We start from the raw sequence: 26,362 nt of genomic DNA on the forward strand, positions 1-26,362 counted from the left end.
AGTTCTGTGAGCATTTACCAGCTTTCTCTGTTGTGACTGGCTTGTTAAGGTTTGCCTACTGATTTCTTCTTAGTAAGTTAAGAGATCTACTGGCCCTGTATCACCTTTACCAATATTTTTTTCTCAGAATTTCTTTTACTTGCCAATTTAGGCTTGAAAAACTTGTGTGCATCATAAAGTATTAATCACTTTATTATTTCCATCACTGGTGTTATACTAAGAAAGCCTTATTATTATTATTGCAAGATAAATTAAATTTTCAACTAATTGTATTCTGAAAAGGTGTACATTTAACAAACTACCTGAAATTTATTTTGGCAATGATGTAACAAGAGGACTTTTTAAAAGGAAATAGCAAACTACTTATATCAGCACAGACTGCTCTTCTTTACTCCAGGACTTTTTAAACCCACTTCAGTATGGATTTCAACTCCCACCTCCATGAGGATGGCTCCCAAACACATCAGTCTCAAGGTCTCGCCCGCCTAGCTCATATCATTTGCACATCTAACCCCCTACTTGATACCTCCACCTGGGAATTTCACATCATTCCCAAACTTAAAATATATAATATGGAGCTCTGGTTTTCTCCCCTAAACCAGTTTCCTTTATATCCTAGTTTCCTTCTTGATAAATGGCTCCATCATCCGACAGTTACTCAAACTAAACCAAATATTCCCTTTCTCTTTCCTTCACAACCATCAGAAAGTTCCATCAGTTGTAATTCAAAACTATATATCTAATTCAAAACCTTCCCCTCCATTTCCACTGTCATGACATCACTCCAGGCCACCATGATCACTTCCTGGATTGGTACCCAGCATTTCCTAACAGGGTGGTCCCTGCCTCCATTCTTGCTCCATCCAATCCATTTTCTAACTAGGAGTGAAAGTGATTCTTTAAAATAAGTCAGATTATGCCATATCTCATTTAAGTATTTTTCCCAGATTCCTACTGCACCTAAAATATAATCCAAATTCCTTACTAGGTCCTCCAAGTTCACAACTGATCTGTCACCCGAATCTTTAATGCTTAAGCCAACTGAAGTTTAGTTCTCTGTCGCCTGTAACAGAAAGTAACCTTACTGACACAGATGGGGAAGAAAAGAGGGTTTAGGCACAGGGTTGATACAGCCTAACCTGTACTTTTGAATAGATCACCCTAATTGCATCATGACAGATGGATTTGAAGGGGACACGTATCTCGCTGAGAAGATGGGCTAGAAGGCTACCACTGTTGGCCAGGAAGGTAATGACAGAGAAAAATGGATTTGAGAAATGGTTTGGAAGCCCATTCAACAGGACTTGGGATTAGCTGCAGCGACGGAGGGAATGTCATTGATGACACTTGCATTTCTGGTGTGGGAATCCAAGTATATTTTGATGCATCAAGTCAAGTCAAGGAAGAGGGGGAAAGAGAAGGTTAGAGGGCATGTGAAGATGATGAGTTCCTTCCCACTGACCACTCAGGCTCCAAACACAGGAGCACAGAAACTACAGGCGGGGCTAAACATGCACAGTCCAGAGCCCCACTGCCCCCCCAGAAAGAATTCCATGAGCAGTCTCTGCTATGTCCTCTACTGGCTTATCAAAATGACTGAGAAGTCTTTGGAAAAACTACTTTGAACACAGGAAAGTCAGGGCCAAGATGCATATTGCAATGTTTTGTCTCTTATAAAAACAATATATGTGGGATGGACTGGATGAAGTTCTTCCTGGGATGTAGGGTTTACATTTTCTGATTCTGACTGAACAAAAAACACTCGGCTATACTCTTCATAGAGAACTGAGTAATAGGAAGTAGGAGAAAATCTGAACACTATCCAGCCTGCTACGTGGAGATGAATTTGCGTGTACGCAGTGGTCTCACAGCAGTGTGTAGGGGTCTCTGCCAGCAGCTAAGCAGAGCAATTCTGGTATCCCCACATTCCCTCCACCCCTCCCTATCTTCTCCCATTTCAGTCAGCTGTACTATTAAATATTCTGCCTAACCAAGCTCAAAAGCAGTAACATTTAATCTGAAAACTGACAATTAGTGGCTCATAAATGAATTCTAAGAGTAATTTTAAGAGCAAAGGCCCTATTACATGTTCCCTGTGGCAACTTCCTGCCGTTAAAGCCCATGGACCCCAGAGTCTACTACAGGCCCCGAGTCTGGGTTGAACACCAGCTTAGCCACATACACACAAAAGCGCAATGGTATCGTCCTACCTCCTCTTCAGTGTCCACTGTGAGGAACAATCGAAAAACGTATATGAAAGAACTTTGCAGACCGCTAGGGTCTCCATAACTCTACACGCTGTCAAAGCATCACCATGGAATACACGCAACAATTTTTTAGAAACAATCCCTTCACTTTCAAAAAATAGTCTGTCCAGCTGAATAAAACACGAAGAATCCAACTTTCAAGCCATCCCTGCCCAAGGCTAACCTCTGTTTGACAGAACCACCCCCTAGTTAGAAGAGCCTTGCCATAACCAGCTGTTTGCTATTGGACTGTCCCGGTTTTATCTCTGTTATTGAACTTTTCATAATCTGCAGTTACTTTATCATATTTGACCACAAGAATGCCAATCCCAAGGAAACCAGAAACCCTATCCATCGTCTTCCCTCTCGCCCTCCTAGCCCCGAGCACCCCATACACAGCAAAGTGTCCAATATCTATCTGTTGAATACATGAATGCCATTATGCTACAAAAAGTAAAACTATCTCTATAAAATTAACTCACCTTCTAAAATTATGTTTGAATCTTCCACGGCATTATCTAAAAAAAAAACCAAACACATTTTTACATTAATTCACACTAGACTCCTAAATTAACTTACCTCTACTAAGGTAACTAAATTTGGCTCTTTTTAGACTGGGGGCTTCTTATGGAGACTCGCAAGTATTTATATTAGCATATCAATTTTAATTCCTACATTGTATTAATGAATACATCAAATAGGCTGACATCATCCCTGATGACATAAAACTTGCACCATAAGTAGGGAACAAGTATATTGACAACATGCAATTACTTCCTTGGAGACTTGAAAATGTCTTGTATTTCCTACTTACATCTGTCTTTGTCCCACAAGTTATCTGAGTTTTAGTAAATACAAGGGGGTGGGGCTGACTTGCAGGAAATACCCGTTTAGAGAAAAAGCTTACCTGAACTTTCTAGCCCTTCATTTTCCGATGGTTCATACACTAGAAAATACACAGAAAAAAGAATCCCTTAGGACTACATAGCTCTCACTGTGACACAACACTGGCTGTATGGTTTCATGAGCAGAGACAATGTCCAATCCATCTTTGAACCCCTGGGGCTTAGTCACTGGGAAGCAGCAGGCTACAGAGTAGGGTGGGGAAGAGTCCCCACGCACAGATTCAAAATCCAAGTCGGCCACCTTTTAGCCATAGGAGATGGGCAATTACAAATGCTTTCTTCATGTAAAATAGGGGAGATTAAGGTTCTTCTCCAATCTCTTGTTACCCAGATCCAACATCTGTCTACTCCCTGGTGGCAATGAATTTCCCTTTTCTATTTTTTCATGTCTGCACGGGAGGATTCTGAGCTTTCCCCAGGCAGACTCTCTATTTGCTTGGGGAATAACTCTCTGATCTCCCACCTGGGGGCAAACCATCCTGGTGCCAGCCCGAAGAGCGAGGGTGCTGCTGGCAGGCCCTGAGCTCACCGCTCCACCCTCGGCCCGGCGCCCAGCGTGTCTCCTCTTGTTTACTTGCACGGGGCTCAGTGGCTCTCTGCTCTGCTGCAAAGGAGGCTCCGGGCTCTTCTCTCGGGCTCGGCGGGGTCACAGCTTTCTCGGTCAACCCAATCCCAGCTTTTTCCATTCTCCAAATTGCCTCAAATTTTCTGGTTCGCTTAAAGCGAGCTTTCTTATTTTCCTAGCACAGTTATAAATGTATTCTCTGTGATCATTTAATAAAGAAACATTTTTGAGCACCTACTATATTTCAGATATTATTCTCAGTGCTGGGTAGAGTAAGGGACAATTTTTCATCCATCATCTTCTGTCCTTCTAGTCGTATTGGTAAGACAGAGGAGCAGCGTGTGTTTGCTCACTCTGTCATTCTGAACCGTGTTATATTTAAACATGCTCATCTCTACCAACTTAAAGGGGGAAAAAAAGCCCTTTCTTGAGGCTGCTTCCCCTTGTCCCACCTCTCCCCTCTATTTCACAATCTCTTGTCTTCAGAGTCACTCACATTTGCTGTCTCACCCCTCGCTTCCTTCCCCAACCACTGCCATCTGTCTTGTGGCCCTGACTCATCCCTGCCAAGGCTCCTCCGAGACTACCTCGTTCCATCTAATGGACGAGTTCCACCTCACCGAGTTAGATCTCTCAGCAGCTCCTTCCTTCTCAAACACTTCAGCGTGACCGTGTTCTCCTTTTATTCCCTCCTTTCTCCTTCTCAATCTTCTTCATCACGTGTCCTAGTCCTACCAGGCATGAAATGTTGGCTTTCATCAAAGGCCAGCAACAGAGCCTCCCATCCCACTACACTGTCCTCCCTCCATAAGTGATCTCGGCCTTTGGCTTCAAGTATCTTGTATAGACTCAGGACTCCCAAACTCACAGGCACGAATGAGAGGTCACTGCTGAGATCAAAGCACCACCAATTGGCTTATTACATATCCTCCTGGGTGTCTCGACACACACTGTCAACACGTACAGACTGGACGCACGGCCTCTTGGCCCATTCCTGTTTTCCAGTCCTGCCTGTCTTAGGAAAAAGCACGACCATCCATCAAGTGCACGAGCCGGAACGGTGGATGGGGCTCCTGACACCTTGCTCTCTCCCCCAGCTCTGCCTACACATCACACCCTGTCAATTTTATCTCCTTACATTTCTCAGCTTGTCCGCTTCCCTTCACTGCCACCACCCTGGTTCAAACTGCTTTATCTCTGTCCACCTTCATCTGTGTCCACTGAAAATGGCTCCTGCCAAGGTCACCGGGAGGCCGCTGTCCTACTAGATCCAATGCATGTGTTCAGTGCTCATCTATCCTGGGTCCTTAGCAGCACGGGACACTGCTGAACATCCCTTTCCTGAAACTCATCTCCCCTGACTCCTCTTTTGGCAGAGATGGGACTCAGGGCAAGATCAGTTTGGGATAACAGGACTAAACTACCTGGTCTCCCCATATCCACTCTTGTGTCTCTCCAGTCTATTTGCTACACGTCAGACCGATCTTTACAAAATGCATATCTGATTCTGTCATGCCTTGAACAATGCCATGAGGGTAGGTGAGCATCCCTGACTAGCTCTTGGCATCCGTGGACCCCACACATAGTGCAATCTCAGCCCAGATTAGACTGCCAGCACTCTGCATACATCTTCCCATCTCAGAGGCTTCTTACAACATTCCCCCCACCTTCCCCTTGCCTTGTCAATGGCTCTAATCTTCACCTCCAACTTCAATTCTGCCTTCCCTGGTCCACAAACTAGGTAGGTCTCTTCACTATATGCTCTTGTTACACACCGTCCTTGTTCTCACCAACACTTAGTGGAATCGCCAGTAAACACTAAATTGAAGTTGTTTCTGTAATTTCTTCCCCCCCCCCCACTAAAATGTAAGGTCCATGGGAATATGGACCATGTGTGTGTCCCTCATTAGAACTGCCCCAGTCCTGTTTTAGATATAAAATAGTTAATACATATACAGTATGTGAATAAATCAATCAGATAGTAAGACAGTACTGCCATTTCCTAGGTATATCCAATGTAGGCTTGATGCTTTCTAGATTTTTAATGCAGAAAGCTGGTTCCCTCCATACCTTTAATAAGCCACATGTTTTCCAGGGTCTAGATGTAGTGAGTTTAATACAGAATATATACTGTTCTCCTATGGAAAAATGGTTTTGTTTTCACCCTACTTACAGTTTCACTTACATATGTTCACTTGGTTTCCCTAGTCTGGTTCTTGAATGCCACAAAGGTATCTTGTTAGAACACAGTGAATAATCCTACTAATAATTCCATTAAATCCCTTTTGTTTGAAAAACTTTAGGTTCTATAGCAAGGTAATCTAAAGTATCTCAAAATCTTGTGATCCAAAGTGTCTCAAATCTTGATGACCCCTTAGGTCCTATTTATTACTCTTTTTTTAACATGTTAAATTGTACTTATTCTGATATTCTGCCTATGAAAACACATTTATTTTTACAACATCTTTTTTAACACAGTATCTAATTTTACACTTCTTTCAAGTGTGATTTTAAAGTTCTCTGGATCTAGTCTGCAAACTGCCTTGCAAACATGTTCTTCCTAGCATATTTAGACAAACACTACAATGAGTGGCAGAAATTAGAGAAGTGTCTCAAGTCTCATTTCTACATGTAACTTTCAATTTCCAAATTCCTATTTTCTTTAAATTTGAAACTGAAAAGAAAATCCAGATCACAGTGGCCAAGTTATTTAATTTCTTATAAAAATATTAGTTCTTAAAGACAGAATCCAGGATTCTTCTAATGGTGTCATTCCTATCCCATTAGAAGTAGCCACCGTGACTAGTCACCTTAGTAGGACCTTAAATCTTAAATACAGATGCTTAATAATTCAGCACATCAGGTTTATACACAGCCGCTCCTAATTCTCTTCAACTGAGAACCACCAACTATCACGACACCATACATTTCTTGACAGTAGGGACTCCATAGTGTCCACCTTTGAATGTCAAGCCTCCGAACCATCCAGCGCATAGAAAATCCCCCATATTTGACTCAAGCACTGTACATTTCTCGTCCTTCTTGCATCACACATGAAGTCATGCTCATTTGACTTCTTTCTTTTTACAGAACCATCCGTGAAGGTGGCAGAATAAAAATGACCATCACGCCATTGGCTTTCTCATTTCTTAGTCGTATTAACTTATGCAAATCACTTACATTCTCTGAACCTTTGTTTCTTTCATCTGGAAAGTCACAAAAATAGACTCTACTTCAAGGAGTTTAGTAAAACAGCCTGGGGAGTGCTTGGGCAACAAACAGAGCTCTAATTGCCTAAATCTGACTCTAGTGCCACTCATGTCAAAAACAGGCCCAAACTCTTTTCTTTATGCCACTTGTAAGCCTGCAGTGAAATTGTTTTGTACCTTTCCTCATGCTAGTAGATCCATCACCTTTAAGAGTGGGATTACTTTGTAGAAGAAACTAGAGTAGTTCAACTCTGACTAGTTTTATATGCTCCAGACATATGTTAGTCAAAAGACAACTAAGACTATAAAGTAATGAGGTAAGTTATCGTGAATAATTTTTAACTGCTTCCGAAGGCAACTTGCAAAGAATTTAAGAAATTATTTAGTCAATGGCAGAACCACTGGGGAAGGTAAACAATCTCCCCAAGTGAATTCTTTGAAAACTCCCATTCAGTTGGAGATTTTAAGTTATGATATTTGAAGCTTAAATATCCTCTATACTCTAAAAACTATGAGTAGATTTTAAAACAAGTAGATGGCTTAAGGTTAAGAAGCATTTTCAAACCTGGTTCATCATAGTCTTGGTATGTAAGGTCATCTGCAAGAAAGAAAATAAAACTCAGTATTAAATGGGTCATTCTGTAAAATTGCTTCACTAAAAAACACAACTTAATCTCAAATACAGAATTCTGTTCCTTTAAATATCAGTGCCTACAGTCAGTGATAAGTGCCTTTTGCCCAAAAACAACTAGACAAAAGGACGAGTAAATTATTTTCATAAAAATTCCTCAAACTGGCATAAAGTAAGATATGCAAAAGTTGCATTCAGGATTAATATCCTGTTCTGTCGTGGTGCCAGTGTAGACAAGCTAAAATATGAAAGCCTGATATTCTTTTCATAATCTAATCTTGTTACAAAGCAAAAAGACTTGTATTATGTGTTAAGATTACTTCTTTGACTCCTTTGAAAGAAAAATCACCTTAACATAGCATTACAACTATAAAGCCATGAGTAATGTTTACAATCTAATGAAAATATTTATCCAGTACCTGCTTCATGGTACCTTCTTTCATCATCACCTACTACTGGCTCCATGGAATCTAAAGAGAAAAAACAGACACCCTGTCAAACATGAAAAAACCAAACACATTACTAGATGCCATTCTCAAGTATTTACAAATTAATTCCAATCTTCACAACTGGGTAAGATAGATATTATCACTCTCATTAATACAATTTAGGCTGAATACAGCTTCATAATTTGCTCTCTAGGTCACAAAGACAGGAAGGAGCAGAACCAGTAAGACTCCACTATGCCATACTGCCTCGTCAATTTCCAAATTGCCTTCCCAGCATCCTATCTACAAGGAGCAGGTCCCAATGGTGGTTTGAAAAATACATCTCCTTTTTTCCTCATTCCTCCATGTAATATTAAACTATATTCAGGGATTTCTATAAATGTCTGGCAACCAAAAATGACTGTGGGCATTATAATGAGGACTCTGTGCTGAATCAGAGTGAATCATTAACCTCGGGGTCAAATGGCCTCAGCCAGTGCCTTGAACAGAAACACGGATCACAAACCTGGATTGTCCTGCTCATACATCATCTCTTCCATATCCTGATTATAAGCCTGCGAAGCTATAAGTTAAGAAATGATTAGGAAATTACAAATATATCTCAAGAAGGATTACACTTGATATACAAAATAGGAAAGGCACAATATCCAGTAATGACAGAAATGTAAAACCAAATCATAATGATTTATACTCACTCATGGAACATGCGGGTTCCACTTTTCCAAAATGCCAAATACAAAGATGAATAGAGAGTTCCCATCACCAATGGGTTTATAATCGAACCACAAACTGGTGAAGCTATATTCTCATTTAGATCGTGCAAATTCAACTATATTCAGCAAAAGACTAACGAGACAGAGACAGACAGAGACCACAGAGGTGGCGGTACAGGTGAGCCCTCTTCCCACCCACTCAGCAAGCACCTGCCGCAGAGCGTGCATGAGGAAGGGCACACGCACTCCCAGTCCCTCACGCTTGGACTCAGTACTGCGTACTCCCAGACTGCAATACAATTCTAGTATTTACAAATACATATTGTTGAAGTGATATAGGCCCTTAATGCCAGCCAAGAATATCATGTGGTCCTCAAGCACAGAGAAAGGGATCTATCCTGGCACTGGAAGAAAAACTGGCCAACACAGGATTACTGAATGATGGCATGTCCATCTCTAGTGTGGCCATATCTTCTGGGGATGTGTGACCAGTGAGAACACACAATTTTGACCTTTCATTGACTTTGTAATTTAAGACTACAAAACATGGACTTCTACTGTATCTCTTGGCCTAGCAGTCCCATTACTGGGTATTTACCTTCAGGGAATAGACTTCAAAAGCACAAAACTATATTCACAAAGAAACATACATAAAATTATGATATAACATATGTAAGTTATATATAACAATTAACTATATATTATATATGATATTTTATGATATATTATAAAATATATTAATAGATAATCATAATGTTTTCTCTCTCTCACGATGTTCTTTCATAGGAAAAGACTCATTCTAATTAAAAAAGAATAGCATTAAGTTTAAATCTCACCTGTCTCTTCTACATGGTAACTGTCTTCAGTTTCTGAAAAGAATAACATCAGATGAATAGTACGACTTTCGTAAAATTTTATGTATATATACCGTAGATGTATATCCTGAATCTATGCTTGTCACTGATTTTATGTTGAAAGCAAATAATTATTAAAATAAAACATGAAAATATCCATTAACTGTTTGCTAAACACTTTATCTTTTACTAGAACTGCACTTAGCAATGCCTCACACATTGTCTTTGATCCACTCAACACCACCACAGCCTGGACCAATGAGAGGATGATTTGAACAGAGTAACACAGTGACAAGGCTGGACCCAGGAAAGGGGCCCTCTTAGTCTACTTCACATTCCACTGTGGTGTCCTGTTTTCTGAAGCAAAAGCACAGTGTCTACAGATGGGAACACAAGGAAAGACAGAGGAGACTTTCTTTTTTTTTTTTTTTTTTTAAAGATTTTATTTATTTATTTGACAGATATAGACAGCCAGCGAGAGAGGAAACACAAGCAGGGGGAGTGGGAGAGGAAGAAGCAGGCTCACAGCGGAGGAGCCTGACGTGGGGGCTTGATCCCGTAACGCCGGGATCACGCCCTGAGCTGAAGGCAGACGCTTAACCGCTGTGCCACCCAGGCGCCCCCAGAGGAGACTTTCTAAGACGGGGAGCTGAAAGGTCAATGGGTCCATAATTGAACCTGCAGACCCCAACAGCCATCACCACAGGATGCTCACTCCTCCACTGACCCTCGTTAATGTCACAACTACATGAAGTGTAAATATTTTTAATTTCTGAAGACTTTCCATAAACAACTTTTAAGTTCACACTGAATCTATGTCCCAATTAAAGATTAGATCAGAAAGTAAGGAGAAGTACTTCTTCCTACCCCCAATCTATAACTCCTAACCTCAAAAATATCAAATGCCTTACGTTTCAGATTATTTGAGTGTCTTAACTGAAACGTGTTATATAAACAGCATCTAAGAAACCAAAATTCTGAATAACTGTCAATTTTCCTGAGCCATCTTCGCCAAAGATAGGAGACAGCAAGAGATACCAGGGAAATGTGGAAATCATTTTATCAGCACCCCTTACTCAGAAATTAGAAACATTTTTTCCCCAGAGAAATTATAACATACATGATAACTAAAGGTCTAAAGTTCTTTTTTTTCCTTTAAGATTTATTTACTTATTTGAGAGAGAGAGAGAAGGAGAGAGAGGGGAAGAGAGGGAGAGAGAGAGAGTGGGAAAGGGCAGAGGGAGAGGGAGAGAGTCTCAAGCAGACTCCATGCTGAGCACGGAGCCGACATGGGGCTCGATCTCACAACCCTGAGATCACAACCCTGAGATCATGACCTGAGCCAAATCCAAGAGTTGGACGCTTAACCAACTACACCACCCAGGCGCCCCAAAGGTCTGAAGTTCTAAAGCTGGTCTATATGCAATTTTGTAGGTGGGTATGGAAACCAAACCATCGCTTGTAACATTATTTCTATGGAAAAGTGTATTTCCTGCTCTCAACAATAAGCATGAATGTACGTTTTTGGAAATATATTCATTCATAAATCAAGAGTTTCTTGCTTCTAGTTTCCCAATACATTCAATATTGTGAAAAGGAGATATACTTTACTTTTTCATTATTTTTCTATGCTTTAAAAAAAAGTCCTCGCAACTATTTACCAACTGTACTGTGACCAGGCTACCTCTCCAAGCGCTATGACACCACCAGATTCCCCCTGGTTACGAGCACGGAGGTCCACGCCTTAGCCTGTTCACACCCTGCAGCCTAGGACACAGGGGAGGCACGTGAAAAAATCAACAGCCTGGCCATGCTTCTGCTCAACCTCGGCTGCACTTTGATATGACCTGGGGAGCTTTTACAGTGATCCATTTTGGAGGCCCCACACCCCAAACATTCCAATTCACTTTGTCTAGGGTGGGTCAAATCATTCTTTTAAAAGCTCTCTAGTCGATCTTAATCGCATCCAAGATTAACAACTATTTGAAGGGATATCAAGTACATCGTATATGGACCTTATTCGCAAGAAATCGTCTCTCTGAACTCAAGACCCCACGGCTCTAGGCCGTCCTACCTTCGTTAGTGCTGTGGCTTTCATCTACTACTCGTTCCTCACGGTCTATCTGCGTGAACCTGATGGAGGCTTAGCTAATCCTTGCACACTGCCAGACACCTCTTATCCAGATCCTCTGTGGCTTGTGGGGCTATGCTGCTGCATGGGCCCTGAAGGAGCTCAACCACAGACTCTGATGATTATTATAAGGTGGGACAGAATGGGCTATATGGTTGACTTTGTGTGGGTGCTGCCAACCTTCTTCTTTAGTTTTACTCTTTAGAAATGAAACATCCATCTCAAACAATGTTTCAGTAGTATTCGTTTTATGTATAAAATTACATACATACAATTATATCATTTATATACTTCTATATTCTAAATAAAACACCATTAATCAATCAGAGTACAACTTGTGGATTAAAATCTTTCAGGGCGCCTGGCTGGCTCCCTGGGTAGAGGATGTGACTCTTAATCTCAGGGTTGTGAGTTAAAGCCCTACACTGGGCATAGAACTTAGTTTAAAAATAAATGAATTAAAAAGTTAAAAAAAAAACATCTTTTAAGAACTCATTAAAGTTTTAAAGGGCCACCTTAAAAAAGAATGGAGAATAGATACCATAAGAACAAAACATGTGTGCTCATTTAACAAGGCTTCAAATAAATAATAGCGGTAGTGTCATATTAAAACATAGCAGAACACAAAATAGATGAAAAAAAGTTTTCATCATCACAGAAATTACTTCTCTCTATATGTCAACATTGAATAACTATAGCTCTAACTTGCTTTTTGCAAATGATCCAAGGTAAGCTACTCAATGGATATTTAAATAACCAGCATTTAATGGAAGATACTGACACAGAACAGGTGTCAGCAAACTATGGTCTGTAGCCCAGAGCAAGCCTGCCTCCTGACTTTGTACATGAGGTTTCCCGGAACATAGCCTTAGGTATTATTTCAGGCTACTTCTGGACTATGAAAGCAGAGCTGAGTGGTTTCAATAAAGGCCATATGGTCTGCAAAGCCTAAAATATTGATCCTCTAGCTACTTCCAGAAAAAGCTTGTCAATGCCTGGTATAGAAGCTAAGAATTGTGTTCTATAAACTGTGACTATGGAGTTCACGTTAGAGCAAGAGCCTGTGATAGACTGCCGAGTAAAATATTTCATCAATTTTCTGAATTTCTTCTAATGCATAGCACTCTAGGAAGAAGTGTACCGCAAAAGTAATGTGCTAAAGTATTTCACTTACTTTCTATAAATAATTTATATATTCTGACAGTTTCCTTAAAAGAGTGCTTTGAATCAAAATTTCGATAGCTATTTATTTTAGGGAAAAAAATTAGCTTTAATTGGACCTTCCAGCTTCCACTTAAAAATAAACTTCAGATAAAAATTAAATATTGGTTTTAAAGGTGTTTAAGAAATACTTTAATAATCATAATTACAAATTGCCTGCTGAGCTTTATTCTGAAGCCAAAAAATGTGTCCTACCTTCATGAAATGTTCTGGTCTCCAGGGGCTCAAATCTGTCATCTGCATCACTTCCTACGAGGAAATCATCCTCTTCTGGTTGTGGTTCTCTCACTTGTCCATCCTCTTCTTGTGGCACATCATCTCCTTGAACGGTCACAACGAACAAAGTCACACGAGTCCACAACAAGGGCCCACCAGCAGCAGCCGACATGGATGCATGAGCCCCTTCTGAAGGGCTGCCACGTAACCGCTCCTGCCACCGGGCACTCCCTGCCCCTCGTCTGGGCCATGGCACATGCTGTTGCCCGCTCTGAAGCTCTGTCCTCACTCTGGTCAAGTCCCACCTGAGGGGGGGAAAGGCTTTCTCTCACTAGAACATGAACTCACCAAGCACAGGGATCTCATATATTTATTTACTATGTATGCCCAGCACCCAAGGCCATGCTTAGCCATAGGAAATGCTCAGTAAGTATTTAACGAATGAACAAATAAATTCATAATTGTTAATGTATTTGCCTGTTCAATTATCACTAGGTTAGAGAAAAGATCACCTTGTGACCTCTCATTGAGAACTGGCCTGAAACTCCACGTTAACAAACTTAAATAACTCTGTGAGATGTTCTATTGCAAAGAACAGCCAGACACCGCGCTCAGCTGTATGCTAGGTCATCTGCATGAGGTCGCCTATACTATACTTTGCAGCTAAAGGTTGCTATGTTGAGCCTGTAAGTTATGCAGAAATGCCCATTTTTCTCTTCTGAGACTAATTTTTATGATACACTGAGCTGTTCTGCTTCTTTTGTGTTGGATAGGCTACTTATCCCGCTGCAATATGGTTTAGCTTGTCATCATGGTGTAAAAAATTCTCCCAACAGTAACTTGATGTGGCCTCAAGCAGAGTGTGTCCCATACATAACGCTCTAGCCAAGCAACACGAGCGACTCAGCCGTGCTCACAGGGCAGGAAAGTGGTTAGGAGTGTGGGGTCTCAAGTGTATGGCACCAGATTTAGTTTTTTCACACCAGCTGTGTGACCCCTGAGAAGTTACATAACTACTTTGTGCCAAGGATTTTTCTTCCATAAAAAGGAAATAGTAAGAGTACTTACTTACGGCATTGTTGTGAGGATTAAAGCACTTGGAAAACTGCCCAGCCCATAATAACATTAAGGTGTTATTGTTCTTATTGTGTTATTCTTTTTACCACCACCACCACCATCATCATCATCGTTCTTCTTCTTCTTCTTCATCCTCCTCCTTCTTCATCATCATCATCATCATCAGAATATTATGACTTCTGCTGCCACTGAACTCCCATCAAACACTGCAGGAAGGCTTCCTTCCCTCACCTGCAGTATGGCATAGCGGTGCTCTCCACTGGTACTGAATTATGTGGGCCCATTTATGGCCACACTATTTATTTGTTTTCTGTTTTTCCATCACAGTCTGCTACGTTGTCGTTGATTGGCAAACCAATCATCAATTCTAATTCCTGTCACTGATTTTACCATACCCCGCTTTCCATATTCCTTCTAACCATATTCCTTTTTCCTTACTCTTGTGTTATCCAGTGCAACTTTATGGTCTTCACATGAGCAGGATTTAGCTCTTGGCCACCGCTACTTAATGGAAAGTCCCTGTTTTCAGTAGGGAAAGCAACCGAACATCATGCATTATCTGAGTCTCCCTTGCTCAGTCAGCGAAGGCCGGTATGAGCAAAACAGTTCCCTGAAGGCTGACTACATCTGAGGCATTGCCAAGCCCTCTTCGGCCATTACAGTAACCCTAGGAAGTAGGTACTATTATCCCCCTTGGAAGGACGACGAACCCGAGAAACTCGGCTAAAGCCACACAGCTAGTACACGGCAGCCACAGGCCCTGAAACACCGTGATGAAGCGCCGAATGCTGTGGACAGAGTCTACTGCACGGATGGTGGTCAGGGAGGCCATGTTTTGTCAGGTGAGATGTGAAGACCAGAACACACACCAGCAAGAGACATAACAGGTACAAAGGCCCTGAGGCAGACAGACTTGGCAATTACAAGGAACAGAGAGGTCATTTGGGCTGGAGAAAAGTAACTGAGAGGAGAAAAAGAAAATGACCAAGGTCCCCATAAGGCACATCACACACAGACCCAACGGGAGGCCGCTACAGCCGTCACACAGGAGGGGACGGTGACGCTGACACACTGCAGTCCAGATCCGTGCTGGGGGCCAACCCGGCAGGACCTGCCCGTGGGTCCCATATGAGGCAAGGAGAGAGAAAAATAAGGAGAACTCCCAGGTTTTTGACTTAAGCTATAAGTAGAGGACAGACCATGACCTAACATATAGAAGAGTGGAATAAAAGCAAAATCTTACGGGGGTGGGGGAGAGCTATGAAATGCAAAGGAATCAAGAATTCTGTTTAAGTCCATTTTGAGTCCGAGATTCCCATAAAACATGCAAATGGAGATCAACAGGCAGCTGGATAAACCAGGAGCTCAGAGGAGATAGGGCTGTAGATACGTGCTCAGAAGCAACACAAATAACATTTAAAGCCACGGCCTCTGTGAATGTCTAAGTAAAGAAGAGAGTAAGTCCAAGAGGAAGTTTTGCAGCCAGAAACCCAGGCGTGCTAGACTTGATTCCTACACCCACCCACCCAAATGTCTACCATATTGTCCCACGCTTCTCTCTCCCTACCTTGGCTAAATTTGGTTCGACCAACCATCCTAGCCCACTCAGATCACCAGAAGAGTCCGCCATCTCCTCTCCCCCCAGCATGCTCCCTCTGCTCGTGTTCCCGCTGCAGACAGAAGGCATAGCACTCCCTAGCGCCCTCCAATGGTTCCGATTTCTCTGTGAATCAAGTACAAACACCTTTTCCCATTCACTCTCCACCCATGTACTCCACTGGCCAGCCACCCTGGACTACTCTCAGATCCTCTTTTCCTCTGGGCTTGCCCACATGCCACGCCCTTTGCTTAGAATCTTCCACAAATAACACCTACCTGACAAAGCATGACACCATCCCTCAGCTACTAACTCAGAAAGTCACCTCTTCGGAGAAGCCTTTGCTAATGCCAGAGTCTATGCAAGGCCCACACAACCATTACATTTCACCGTTACGGCACTGACCTCATCATACTGAAATCATGGATTTATTTAGACTGCATTACCCTTGTGTTAGCTTACAGTTAAGCAAAAGATGTAGGAAGGGAAGGCTTGTGCTTGCCGAGAGAGGCAGACACACGCTCTGGTGCCGCGGCTCTCCTGGCTGAGCAGAAGCTGGTAATGGAAGGACATGGGCTCCTAGACCCCGAACAGCCAATGGCAAAAGCCCCCAGCTCAGCCGCAGCGGGTCTCCCCAGCAGAGCACAGCTGGAGCTTGATGGGATGTTTTACACGCAACCCCCGAACACCGAAGGCTAAGTAAGACAGTTTGGCCGACCTGCTAAAGCACAGCTTCAATGATAGAGAGTCCCAGTAGTTTTTTAAGAAACATAATTTTTTCCTTTAGGACTCTCTTCAGCTCACACCAAACCATCAGGCGTATCAGGATACCATGTGTTCTGCCTTCTTCGAAATCCCTTTGTGAGTTACATCTTGGGGTTATACTCTCTGCTCTTATCAAGGGGTGTTTCAAGAAAGAGTCTCATAAAATCTTAAAGCATGGGTTTCTAAAGTATCATTTAATATTCTCTGTACAGAACTGCATATAAGAAATGCCTTAGATGTAAGAGCTGGGAAAATGTTTTATATTCTCTAAGTAGACACCACGTTCGTTTCCTCTCTGGTAACATGACCAACGTCATTAGAAGTTTTTCTTTTTGCTTTGGCGACCACCCAAGTGTGCAGCAGGTCCGGCTGACGGCAGCATCCAGACAGCCCATTACAGCTTGCTTGGTTGTGTTCTATTTTCCTCCTCCCTGTTCTTGCCATCTGTTCTTGATGTATCATTGGTCTTAACTTGTTTATTCTCATTTATCCCTACCATTTCTTTATTAAATCCATGAGATAAGTTCCTTAACTGTAAGGCAGGGTAAGATAAAACAAGGCTAGTGCTCTCTCAGAAATACTTGTCCTCCACTAATTTAAAAAAAACACTCAATTACTATTTAAATTTAAAAAAATGTCCAAATCACTTTATGTAATTAACCCTTTTTTGAGCAAGCAATGCATGAGGAAATGGGATTTTAAATGCATACCATGTTCTGTGTAGACTGCCTCATGGAGAAGGGGCTGAATTTGTTCTTCTCCTTCATCTTCAATATTCCGAGGTCCTAAAATGATTATAAAACATAACTAAGTAGAAAATATCTAGATATTAAGGAAGAACATGAAACATGACATCCAGGTACATACATTCAAATGAATATATTTGGTTCATCAACTATGCTACCTTTTCATATCTGTTTACCACTTTTTTTATATATTGGCAAACACGGTAAATATTTAAGATTGGTTTTATTTTGACAGCAGATATAAATGTTTAGCAAACACCTCACAGAACAAAATTACTTCAGTTTCTAATTAACAAAATTCACAATCAAGATAAAATAAAGAAAAGAGGATGGGCAAAGCTTTCAGGAAGGGAAGTACTGGGTAATAAAGATTAAAACGTGGAAGATGAGGCCAACATACATGAAAGCGCATGACCAGCCACTGTCTTCCCTGACACTCAGGGGGAAGGGCCCCCTGGCTGGTGGGTGGACTGAGAGGGTCAGAAGTTGAGGAGAAGACCCCACATTAGACTGACAATCCTTTCAGCTTTGGAGAAGCCCATCTGACAGTCAGATTCATAGATTCAAATAGATATAAATTACAAAAGTCAACACTATCTGTAATGACATTCCGACAACACTGTGCTGCTTATCACCAAGTTTGCTGAAACATCACACAACAAACAAGAAGCTATAATGACACTGACACTATGATAAATTTTGTTTAACAAACATCCATGTTCAGTAAATTGAAGCAACGCTCGACTTAGTATCACGCATGCTGTCACATGAAGTAACGCCAATGACATCGGTTAGTTATACTGACAAGTTAATCCTCGATGACAAAAACAGAGTAAGTTCATTTGAACTTCTTCAGATAGGAAAAAAGTTTAAGAACCTGTTAGACTAATCACATTACAAAACCATTCCTGAAACACGAAAGTGCCTTCTATTTTTATAGATGTTTGTATGTCACAAACCATTTTTATATGTATTTGCATATAATTACAGAAGAGCCTGCCAATCTCTATTCTTCCCTCCTCGGCTCTCACAAAGCCCATGACAGCTTCCTAACCAATTCCTAGTTTTATGACTGCTGACAGCACCATCCACAGAAAATCTAATATTAGTAACTGAAGTGGATGGCACTGTGCTCCTTTGCTTAACCCTTTAATGGCTTCCTCTGCCCGAACAGGGGAAAATCTAAGCTCCTCAGAACAGAAGACCTCCACAATCGAGCCCTCACATGCCTCTCCAGAGTCACCTGCTACCAAGCATTGGCTTTGAACTTGGTGAGTCCACCATGCTGTTTCCATCTTTCCATGATTCTGTGATGTTCCTCCTTTCCTCCCGGGAGGATTAGTAAAGGCAGAAGCTAGATTGCAATGAGTTAAAAACTGAGTGGAAAATAAGGCAAAGAAAGCAATTGTACATTCTTTTTTCAAAAATCTGGCTAGTACAGGGCCAGGGAGAGGAGGGCATACAGAAAGTACTGTAGGGACCAAGGGGACTTACTTTATTGTGTTGTAATGAGAGGTATGTACCTGGGTTTGTAGGACAGAGAAGAGAAAGAAGCCAAAAACCTAAATAAGAGAAAGGTTGAAAAGGCAACACTTAAACTAAAGCAAACATTGCCAAGAAGTTGAAAAGGATATGAGTTGATAATAAACTGATGGATTTAGAAGGACAAGTTATCAGTTAAATGTAGAGTAGTATTAACAAAAACTTAAAAAGGAGAGCAGAAGCAAATGGCAGCTTTGAAAAACAAGATTTTTAAATTATAAATTTATTTAGTGCAAAGTAATGCTTGAGATGCTAAATCCAAATACGCATTTAAATTACGTCTTAAAAAAAAAAAAGTAGCTCTCTTGCTCCAGTGCTACAGTAAAATAAAGGAACGGGAGGGAGACCATAGTTCTAGGATTATGTTCTGAACAAATAAAAAAAAAATCAGAGCAGCATATTGACCTTAAAAGGGAGAAAAGAAAAATCAAATATTATTCATACAGTGATAAAATCAGCCAGAATACTTCAGTTGCCCGTAAATATGTAGTGTCATACCAAACACTTCCAATAGGTGGCGAAATGACACCAAATTTTGGAGAAAGATTAGGTAAAGGGAAAATGTGCAGCAATTAACTAGTACTTTGCAATAAATATCACAGCACAAACAGGAAATGATCGTAACAGATTTGAATTTCATTTGCCAATTTATTCACAGATTTTAGGAGTTCTCCTTCTGTGGGTCACAGGCCCTTGGGTGACTACAGAGATATCTGAATTCATCTATGAATTCATGTGGATGTACGTCTGAATTCATCTATGCAAACAGGCCTCCCACAGCACCACCTGGGGCTCCAGGAAGTCTCTGATGGAGAAAGGAGACCCTCGCATTAAAAGGACTGGGAGCCCAGTAGGCCTCCTCTATTAGATCTTGGAACAGCCAGTGACAACACTAGTGTACCACACGTGTCTAACTGTGCTTTCACTGTAAGAAGTTCTGGAACTGGAATCCAGAAACCTAGCATTTAGTTCATGATGTTCTTAACTGAGCCACCTCCTCTGTGCCTTTGATTCTTGATCCCCAAATTAAAATTATCCTGTGTAAATTTTACTAGAAAACATTAAGTTTACTCCAAAATCTCAGAAGAGAAGAAAAAAAAAATTATGTTCCATGAACATTGTGACACAAATTATGGGAAAGACATGATTCCGGAGACTGCGAACTGGAGAGCTGGCAGCCAAGACACATCCGGTTAGAGGCCAAGGAGAGCTTACCTGAATCCTCGGGAACCTGCCCCTCCAGCCACGGGTATGGCTCAGCTTCTTCCGGTGCGACTGCTGGCTTTGAAGCAGATCTTTCTTTAAGGCCTGCATTTTTATTCACAAAGTTAACTTGAGTTTTTTTCCTTTTTCTTTTTTTTGACATATTAAACCAGGAAAAACAATATTCTCGAACACTTCATCAACAGAGCAAGTAATTCAGTTTCCAAGACTTCATACTCCATGAAAATGTGGAGGTGCTTAAAAACTGAAGTAGGAAGACAGACTGCTCTTTACCTTCACATGGGCCTTGACCATCTCTTTACCTAAGTTAACCTTTCACTTAAAAACAATAAAACAAAAATCCTTGTTTAAGCATCCACGAATCTCTAAAACAGAGTCATGTCTGCACTTGCCAAAAGAAGTTCAATTCGAGTTCAGGCTCCTCTCGTTCAGAAGTGATTAATTAATTGCTGCTTGAGCTCTAAATCCGGCAGTAAGACAACTAAGATACACTGGAATTCGTTACTTGTTTGCGTGCCATAATTTGATTTATATATAAGTACCTGTTCTTCTTGAAAACTATAGTTAAAAATGAGAACAAATCATACATAACTATTTACAATCTTCTCAAGGTACCACTTAAAATCATACTGTTCTATTAAGAGCTAAAAGCATGAAAAAAAAAGGTGCGTGGTTTTTTTTTTTTTATGTCTTAAGGAAAATAAAACATCGGGGTAAATGAACATGAAAGCTGATTTTAAAGTCAACACCAGTCTAGAATCTATTAGACTGAATGATTTCCTTGATATTCTATATGAAGAACATTACAATGTATCCTCAAGTAAATACAATTCTTCGGAAAGCTAAACCAGGTCCCAGAGTCTGTCATTCATTCATCAGCTCCTGGCTCTTCGTGACCCCCGCCCCCGCGAGAATCTTGTACCAAGGGCTGTTACTAGAGGAAGTGTGTTGTCATGTCAATAGGCCACAGTGAAAAGGTCAGTTCAGAATTGAGAGGCATTTTTCTACTCTTGAGTACTTCAATGTCTTTTACTTCTTTTTGACCCCTTGTATTTTTCCTGACTGTTCCTTTCATTTTTCTCTCATTGGCAAAAATACACTCATACCTTCTTCTCTCTAATCCTAAAGACAGCAAGACACACAGGATTCTACCCCACCTTATATTTGCTTTAGTTACTTATCTTCCACACTATTTACATAAAAAACCTAAGACTATCAAAACGAACACCAATGGATACAGCTGTGTTGTACTCCTAACTATATAGTGACTTCTAACTATAATGTAGATTTCCAAGGGATAATACGCAAATAACCACAGATACTAAAGGTAGTTCAATTTCAGGGGATGACGGGTAGAGACAAAAGCCTTGTTAATAAAACCCATTACACTTCAAATTCTGAATTCAGGGCTGAAAACTCCCATGCTCTTTTCCATTTAAATAATCCATTCTTAACATCTCTTTATTGTTAATGGAACAGGTATGAAACAATTCATTGCTACGTTCTGCTCAATGAACAGGGTAAACCTTCCGAATTGTGTCAGTTACCTCTGTATTCTCAGCACCTCAGGAAACACCTGGCATATAACAGGTGCCCACTTAGCACCTGCTCAAGGGCTGAACCCCCCCCCAAGGGTGCGGCTACTCTGCTAGTTTCAATGGCTGCAGAGATGCTCTGGGGGACCAGGATCCCTTGGCCGCACTGGAGAGGCTAAAGTCTGTAAAGGTGGGAAAGGGGACTCAGATCAGTTTCCTTCTATTACCAAAGAGGCTCCTATCTGTGCCCCGGCACACACCACTACAGAGCCATGGGACTCATTTGCCTGGGGCAGTCCCAGGTTCTGTCTGTTGTGCTGGAATCATTATTTCTTCCTCAGAAACATCTCAGTTTGAATGAAAACTCACAAGATCATTCTTCACTAATCCTCAATGTAGCAGGTTTTCAAACTGTGCTCCGTGGGTTCAATAAACAGTGAAATATTTCCCCACCAAACAATGAAGATTTAAACTGCCTGCAAATCCTATTCTTATTAGATTTCGGGAGGTTTCATTTGAAGACATTTTTTGATGTGAGAAGTATCTGAAAACTACTAGCATACTAATATTTAGACATATGGTTTTCCTCACTGTCAGCTTTCTCTATATCAACTGGAGTTATCTGTCTCTAAAATTGAAATTGTAAAACCACAGGAGATAGCAAAAGCATACAACGAGAGAAAATACTGAGCAGTTTTCTTTTCTGTCCAAAGTGGCAGCTGAATTGTAAATTTATTGATACTTGGTCACAGCTATTTTCCAGAGGTGAGATGAGCATAAAAATAAACAATACTGTAAACTTCAAAGAAGCTGAGGTTCACATTAACACATCCCCTTCCCTAGATCCCTATAAACTTTCTAAAATTAAAAAAAAAAAAAACAACCCACATCCTAGAATAATTCTTATTAGTTTGATAAGCCACATGGAAGAATTAGCCCGGTAAGCTTTCATTCTGGTGTTTCGAGAAATGATATTGCCACCCAAATCTATTTTAGTCCAGGAATAAGTAAGTGTTCCTCAGGAAATAACGGTAAATCCAGGTCTCATATAAGATTTTAAGGCAAAAGTAAAAATTAAACAAAAAAATACATATAAGGTCAATTTGTAATCAAAGGAAAGGTTTTCAAATTGGATTTATGATGAGGTACAAATGGAAGGAGGTAGCACTGAAATAAATATTCAAAATTACATTATGAAATGAATGTCATCATTTTTGATGTTCCTGGGGGTGCATATAATAAAACACCAACTCACACTAGCTCAAGTGAAAAGGAAATTTATTGTCTCATCTCACAAGCAGTGCAGAGCCGGGCGGGCTTGCTCTCAGCACTGGCTTCACCCTCACGCTGGCCATCAGGGCTCCCCCAGCTGCAAGGTCCTCTTTTGGACCAGAGGATGTCCAGAAGCAAAGACCACCTCTTGCTCAGCTTCTCTTAGGACTTGAGGAAATCTTTGCTGGAAGCCTTCTCTTTCAGCTTTAACAGTCAAAACCAGAACCCACTTCCATTCCTAAGCTGGCAAAGGGAACAGGATAACCGTAACTCCTAAAAGTAATTACGGCGGATTGAACGAAAGGTGTAAGTCAACCACAACGGCGCCTGCATGATTTGGAAAATCAATTAATGGCCTTAAAGTATACCTTGTTTTTAGTTCTTTGGGTGCATCAGAAAAATCAGGAAATTAAAAAGAAACATGGCTGCATTTAATAAATGTATAGTTTTTCCTACAATTTTAATTAAAAATGGAAGAAGTCATAAAGTAAGTGATGTGAGCACTTTAAGTCAACCACTCATAGCAAACTTGAGTATCTGACACAGTTACCTTAGTCCAATATGAGCTTACTTCTTTCACTGCTACCCTATTAAACCTGACAGCAATGGGAAATAAATGTAGTTTCTTGCCATCTGTACGTTTAAAACTTACCAACTGCATATGGCATTCAATCACTCAGCAACTATTTAGCACCTACTAACACGAAGCACTGTCCTACAGAAAATGGATGCTGAAAAGCCCTACCTCTCATAGGGAGGGAACAATTTAAAAAATAAGAAACCTGAAATACTTAAAGTATATTGAATGGGAAAGATATGGGACACGGAGTGCCAGGCCATCAGGGAAAGAGGAGAGGCTATCTACAGTGAATTGATGAGGAAAGGCCTCCGCGATAAAATGTGAACAGATTTCTGAAGGAAACCAGGGATGCGGCCCTGACTTGCGCTGGGGGAGAATGTTCCAGGCAAGGCTCTGGACCAGCAAGTACAGATTCCTCAGCCGGTCTGGGGTGAGGGGGAGAGCAAAGTGCTGGGAGCAAGGAAGAGCCACGTGGCCAATGCAGCTAGAGAAAAGGAGCAAGGGCGTGAGAATCAGAAAGGTCCTGGGGCCATTGGATCATGGCGCTATTCACTCTGACTGAAAATAAAGGATTCCTTTTTTATAAGAATTCTATATAAACCACTTGCTCAACAAAATCTGGGGAAGTAAGAACTACAAATAGGACTTCACAGATGTAGCCCATCAAAGCTAAGACATTTTTAAAAACTGGTTTATCAATCTTCGGCTTACTGACTCTGTAGTATAGAGAGTGAAGAAAATTTTAATCTTACCTACCCAGGTTACCCCAGCTGCTGGGGTTCAAAGGGGAAGAGCTCAGGACTGCTACTGCTTCAAATGCAAGTAGTCTAACAGGATAAATCAATATACCCCAAGAATAACCCTAACAGCAACATGATCTTGAGAGATATTCTGGAAAAATCAATAAACCAGGAAGACCCACGCATACTGATTGACCACGCTGATTGTCGCTGTGGCTCCTTGCTTGCATAATCGGCCAATACAGATCTTAACAAGCATCCCAACTACAGCCCTGTCAAAATTCTGCCAGGGACTAAAAGAGCTGCCCCATGATATACAGTAAGAGCCATTCCAGATTCAAAGTGTCCTCACATGACCCAAGATAGACAGGCAGACTGCAGGAAGAGGATGACCCAAATCGCAAAAGAATGAACTGCCAAAAGGGTTCCTAAGAGCCTGAGTTTCAGGACCCCTGAAGGGTTTCTACCAAGACTGGAACCCAATGGGTTCACTTGAACACGTGCAACACGAGATGGCATACAGGAGCTCGGGTTCAGGAACCCCGAGGGCTGCCACCGAATTCCACCTGAATCCCATCTCGAGCACATTACCACTGATAACAGCTTGGCTTTCCACAAGTATGGAAAGGGGATAAAACTCTTGCCTTAGAAGGGTTTTAAAAATTAAGTGAGAGAATTTAAACTCAGCAAACACACACACATTTTTTCCACAAATTAATTTTTCCCTGTTTCTTCTAAAACAGCCCAATTTACCACCGTCCCTGCACACATACAACAACATGAACACAGCTATTGGCAACTCCAAGGTGGTTAAAGTATCCTGCAATTACTGCAAAAATGCCTCCGTCTTTCTTAAAAAATCCATTTTTCTTCTTTTTAATACTACTCAGCAGTAGATACAGATCTGAAATATTTTTACATGATCTGTGCTTTATATGTTCCTCAATCAATAAACATACCTTGAATGACTATTATTCTCAGCTACTATCATAGGTACTGGACATAAATCACAGTCTGGTAGCAAAGCAAAATCTGGGAATGAAGCAAAGTGACGAGCATGATTACTGGAAGACACACAGTCCCACCACCTGGGAGGATCGGAGAGAATGTCAGCGTAGACGTGATGAGTCAGCTAGATTCATGAGAGGTGGAACGTGGCCCACCGCACGGGTGGGAATACATTCTACGCAGAGGGGAAGAGTGGGCAGCACTGGCATTAGCTTGCTCCAGTTCGTTATTTTCTTCCTCGACCCCTTGTTTATTTCCTACCATTTCACTAGAGGGACTGCAGTCACCTTGTCACTTGTATCCCCAGTGCCTAGCACAGCCTGGTACGCTGCAGGTACTCCTCCAATATTTGAAGGGATCAGTACATGCAAAACGCGACACGGCACACGGGTATTTATACCATTATCAAAAACAACACAAAAGCTTTAAGTATATGTCTTCCTCTCATCTCTTAGGATACCAGAGAGGTAATGTTTGAGGCAAGGAAGAAATAAATGACAGAACTCTGTGATGTACAGATGCTAATGCAGAGTGAAAAATACACATAATGTGAAGTCAAATGAGGTATGAAATGAGAACAAGGAAAAGGAAAATAGAGGACTTTTTGCTTTATAGGGCTTACAAGATGGAAGCTTTTGTGAAAATTGGTTTCGATGTAAAAATGATAGCCAAACTGGTAATAAACATCTAGGGCACGTGGTTTTATCTTCAGGCAAACAGCAGGAAGGACAGGAGGCTGAAGACTGTTACTGGGGATCTTTTCAGATTACCCCAAACAAGATTTCCATGAGAATAACACTTAAGATCTGCTACACAACTCCCACCCTTCCATTCCTAAGAATGAAAACTTTCTCTTTCGCTGGGGGGGGGGGGGGGGAGGGACAGAACTAACAATGTGCCAGCACTTTATTCAGATCCAATACCAGCTAGTTCCCACAGCTACCTGAAGGAAAGGTATTACCTTCAATTCACAAATGAGGAAAACCAGCATCCCCAAGATGCATTTTATAGTGAAATAATCCAAGTTATCCATCTGGAGAATTGTTACCAATGGAGAATTATTCCAGGAGATGGAACAGTGGAGGACAGGGGAGAAAGGAACCAAAACTAGGAGATGTAGCCTAAGTCACCAGACC

At 41.2% G+C, this 26,362-nt stretch overlaps 1 protein-coding gene across 5 annotated transcripts in view; it reads right to left on the minus strand.

Annotated features, from left to right (window-relative positions):
- Nucleotides 1-26,362, minus strand: part of ASPH (aspartate beta-hydroxylase) — a 209,617-nt gene that overhangs the window by 124,881 nt on the left and 58,374 nt on the right. For all 5 annotated transcript variants that reach the window (XM_034668106.1, XM_034668107.1, XM_034668105.1 and 2 more), the window contains 9 exons: nucleotides 20,083-20,175; nucleotides 17,290-17,364; nucleotides 13,120-13,245; nucleotides 9,555-9,587; nucleotides 8,511-8,567; nucleotides 7,976-8,026; nucleotides 7,491-7,523; nucleotides 3,154-3,192; nucleotides 2,729-2,764 (listed from right to left, as the gene is read on the minus strand). In XM_034668106.1, coding sequence (XP_034523997.1) covers nucleotides 2,729-2,764; nucleotides 3,154-3,192; nucleotides 7,491-7,523; nucleotides 7,976-8,026; nucleotides 8,511-8,567; nucleotides 9,555-9,587; nucleotides 13,120-13,245; nucleotides 17,290-17,364; nucleotides 20,083-20,175 — 543 coding nt within the window. The remainder of the gene's footprint in view (nucleotides 1-2,728; nucleotides 2,765-3,153; nucleotides 3,193-7,490; nucleotides 7,524-7,975; nucleotides 8,027-8,510; nucleotides 8,568-9,554; nucleotides 9,588-13,119; nucleotides 13,246-17,289; nucleotides 17,365-20,082; nucleotides 20,176-26,362) is intronic.

Source organism: Ailuropoda melanoleuca, chromosome 9, assembly GCF_002007445.2.
Source record: "Ailuropoda melanoleuca isolate Jingjing chromosome 9, ASM200744v2, whole genome shotgun sequence".
Taxonomy (NCBI): domain Eukaryota; kingdom Metazoa; phylum Chordata; class Mammalia; order Carnivora; family Ursidae; genus Ailuropoda; species Ailuropoda melanoleuca.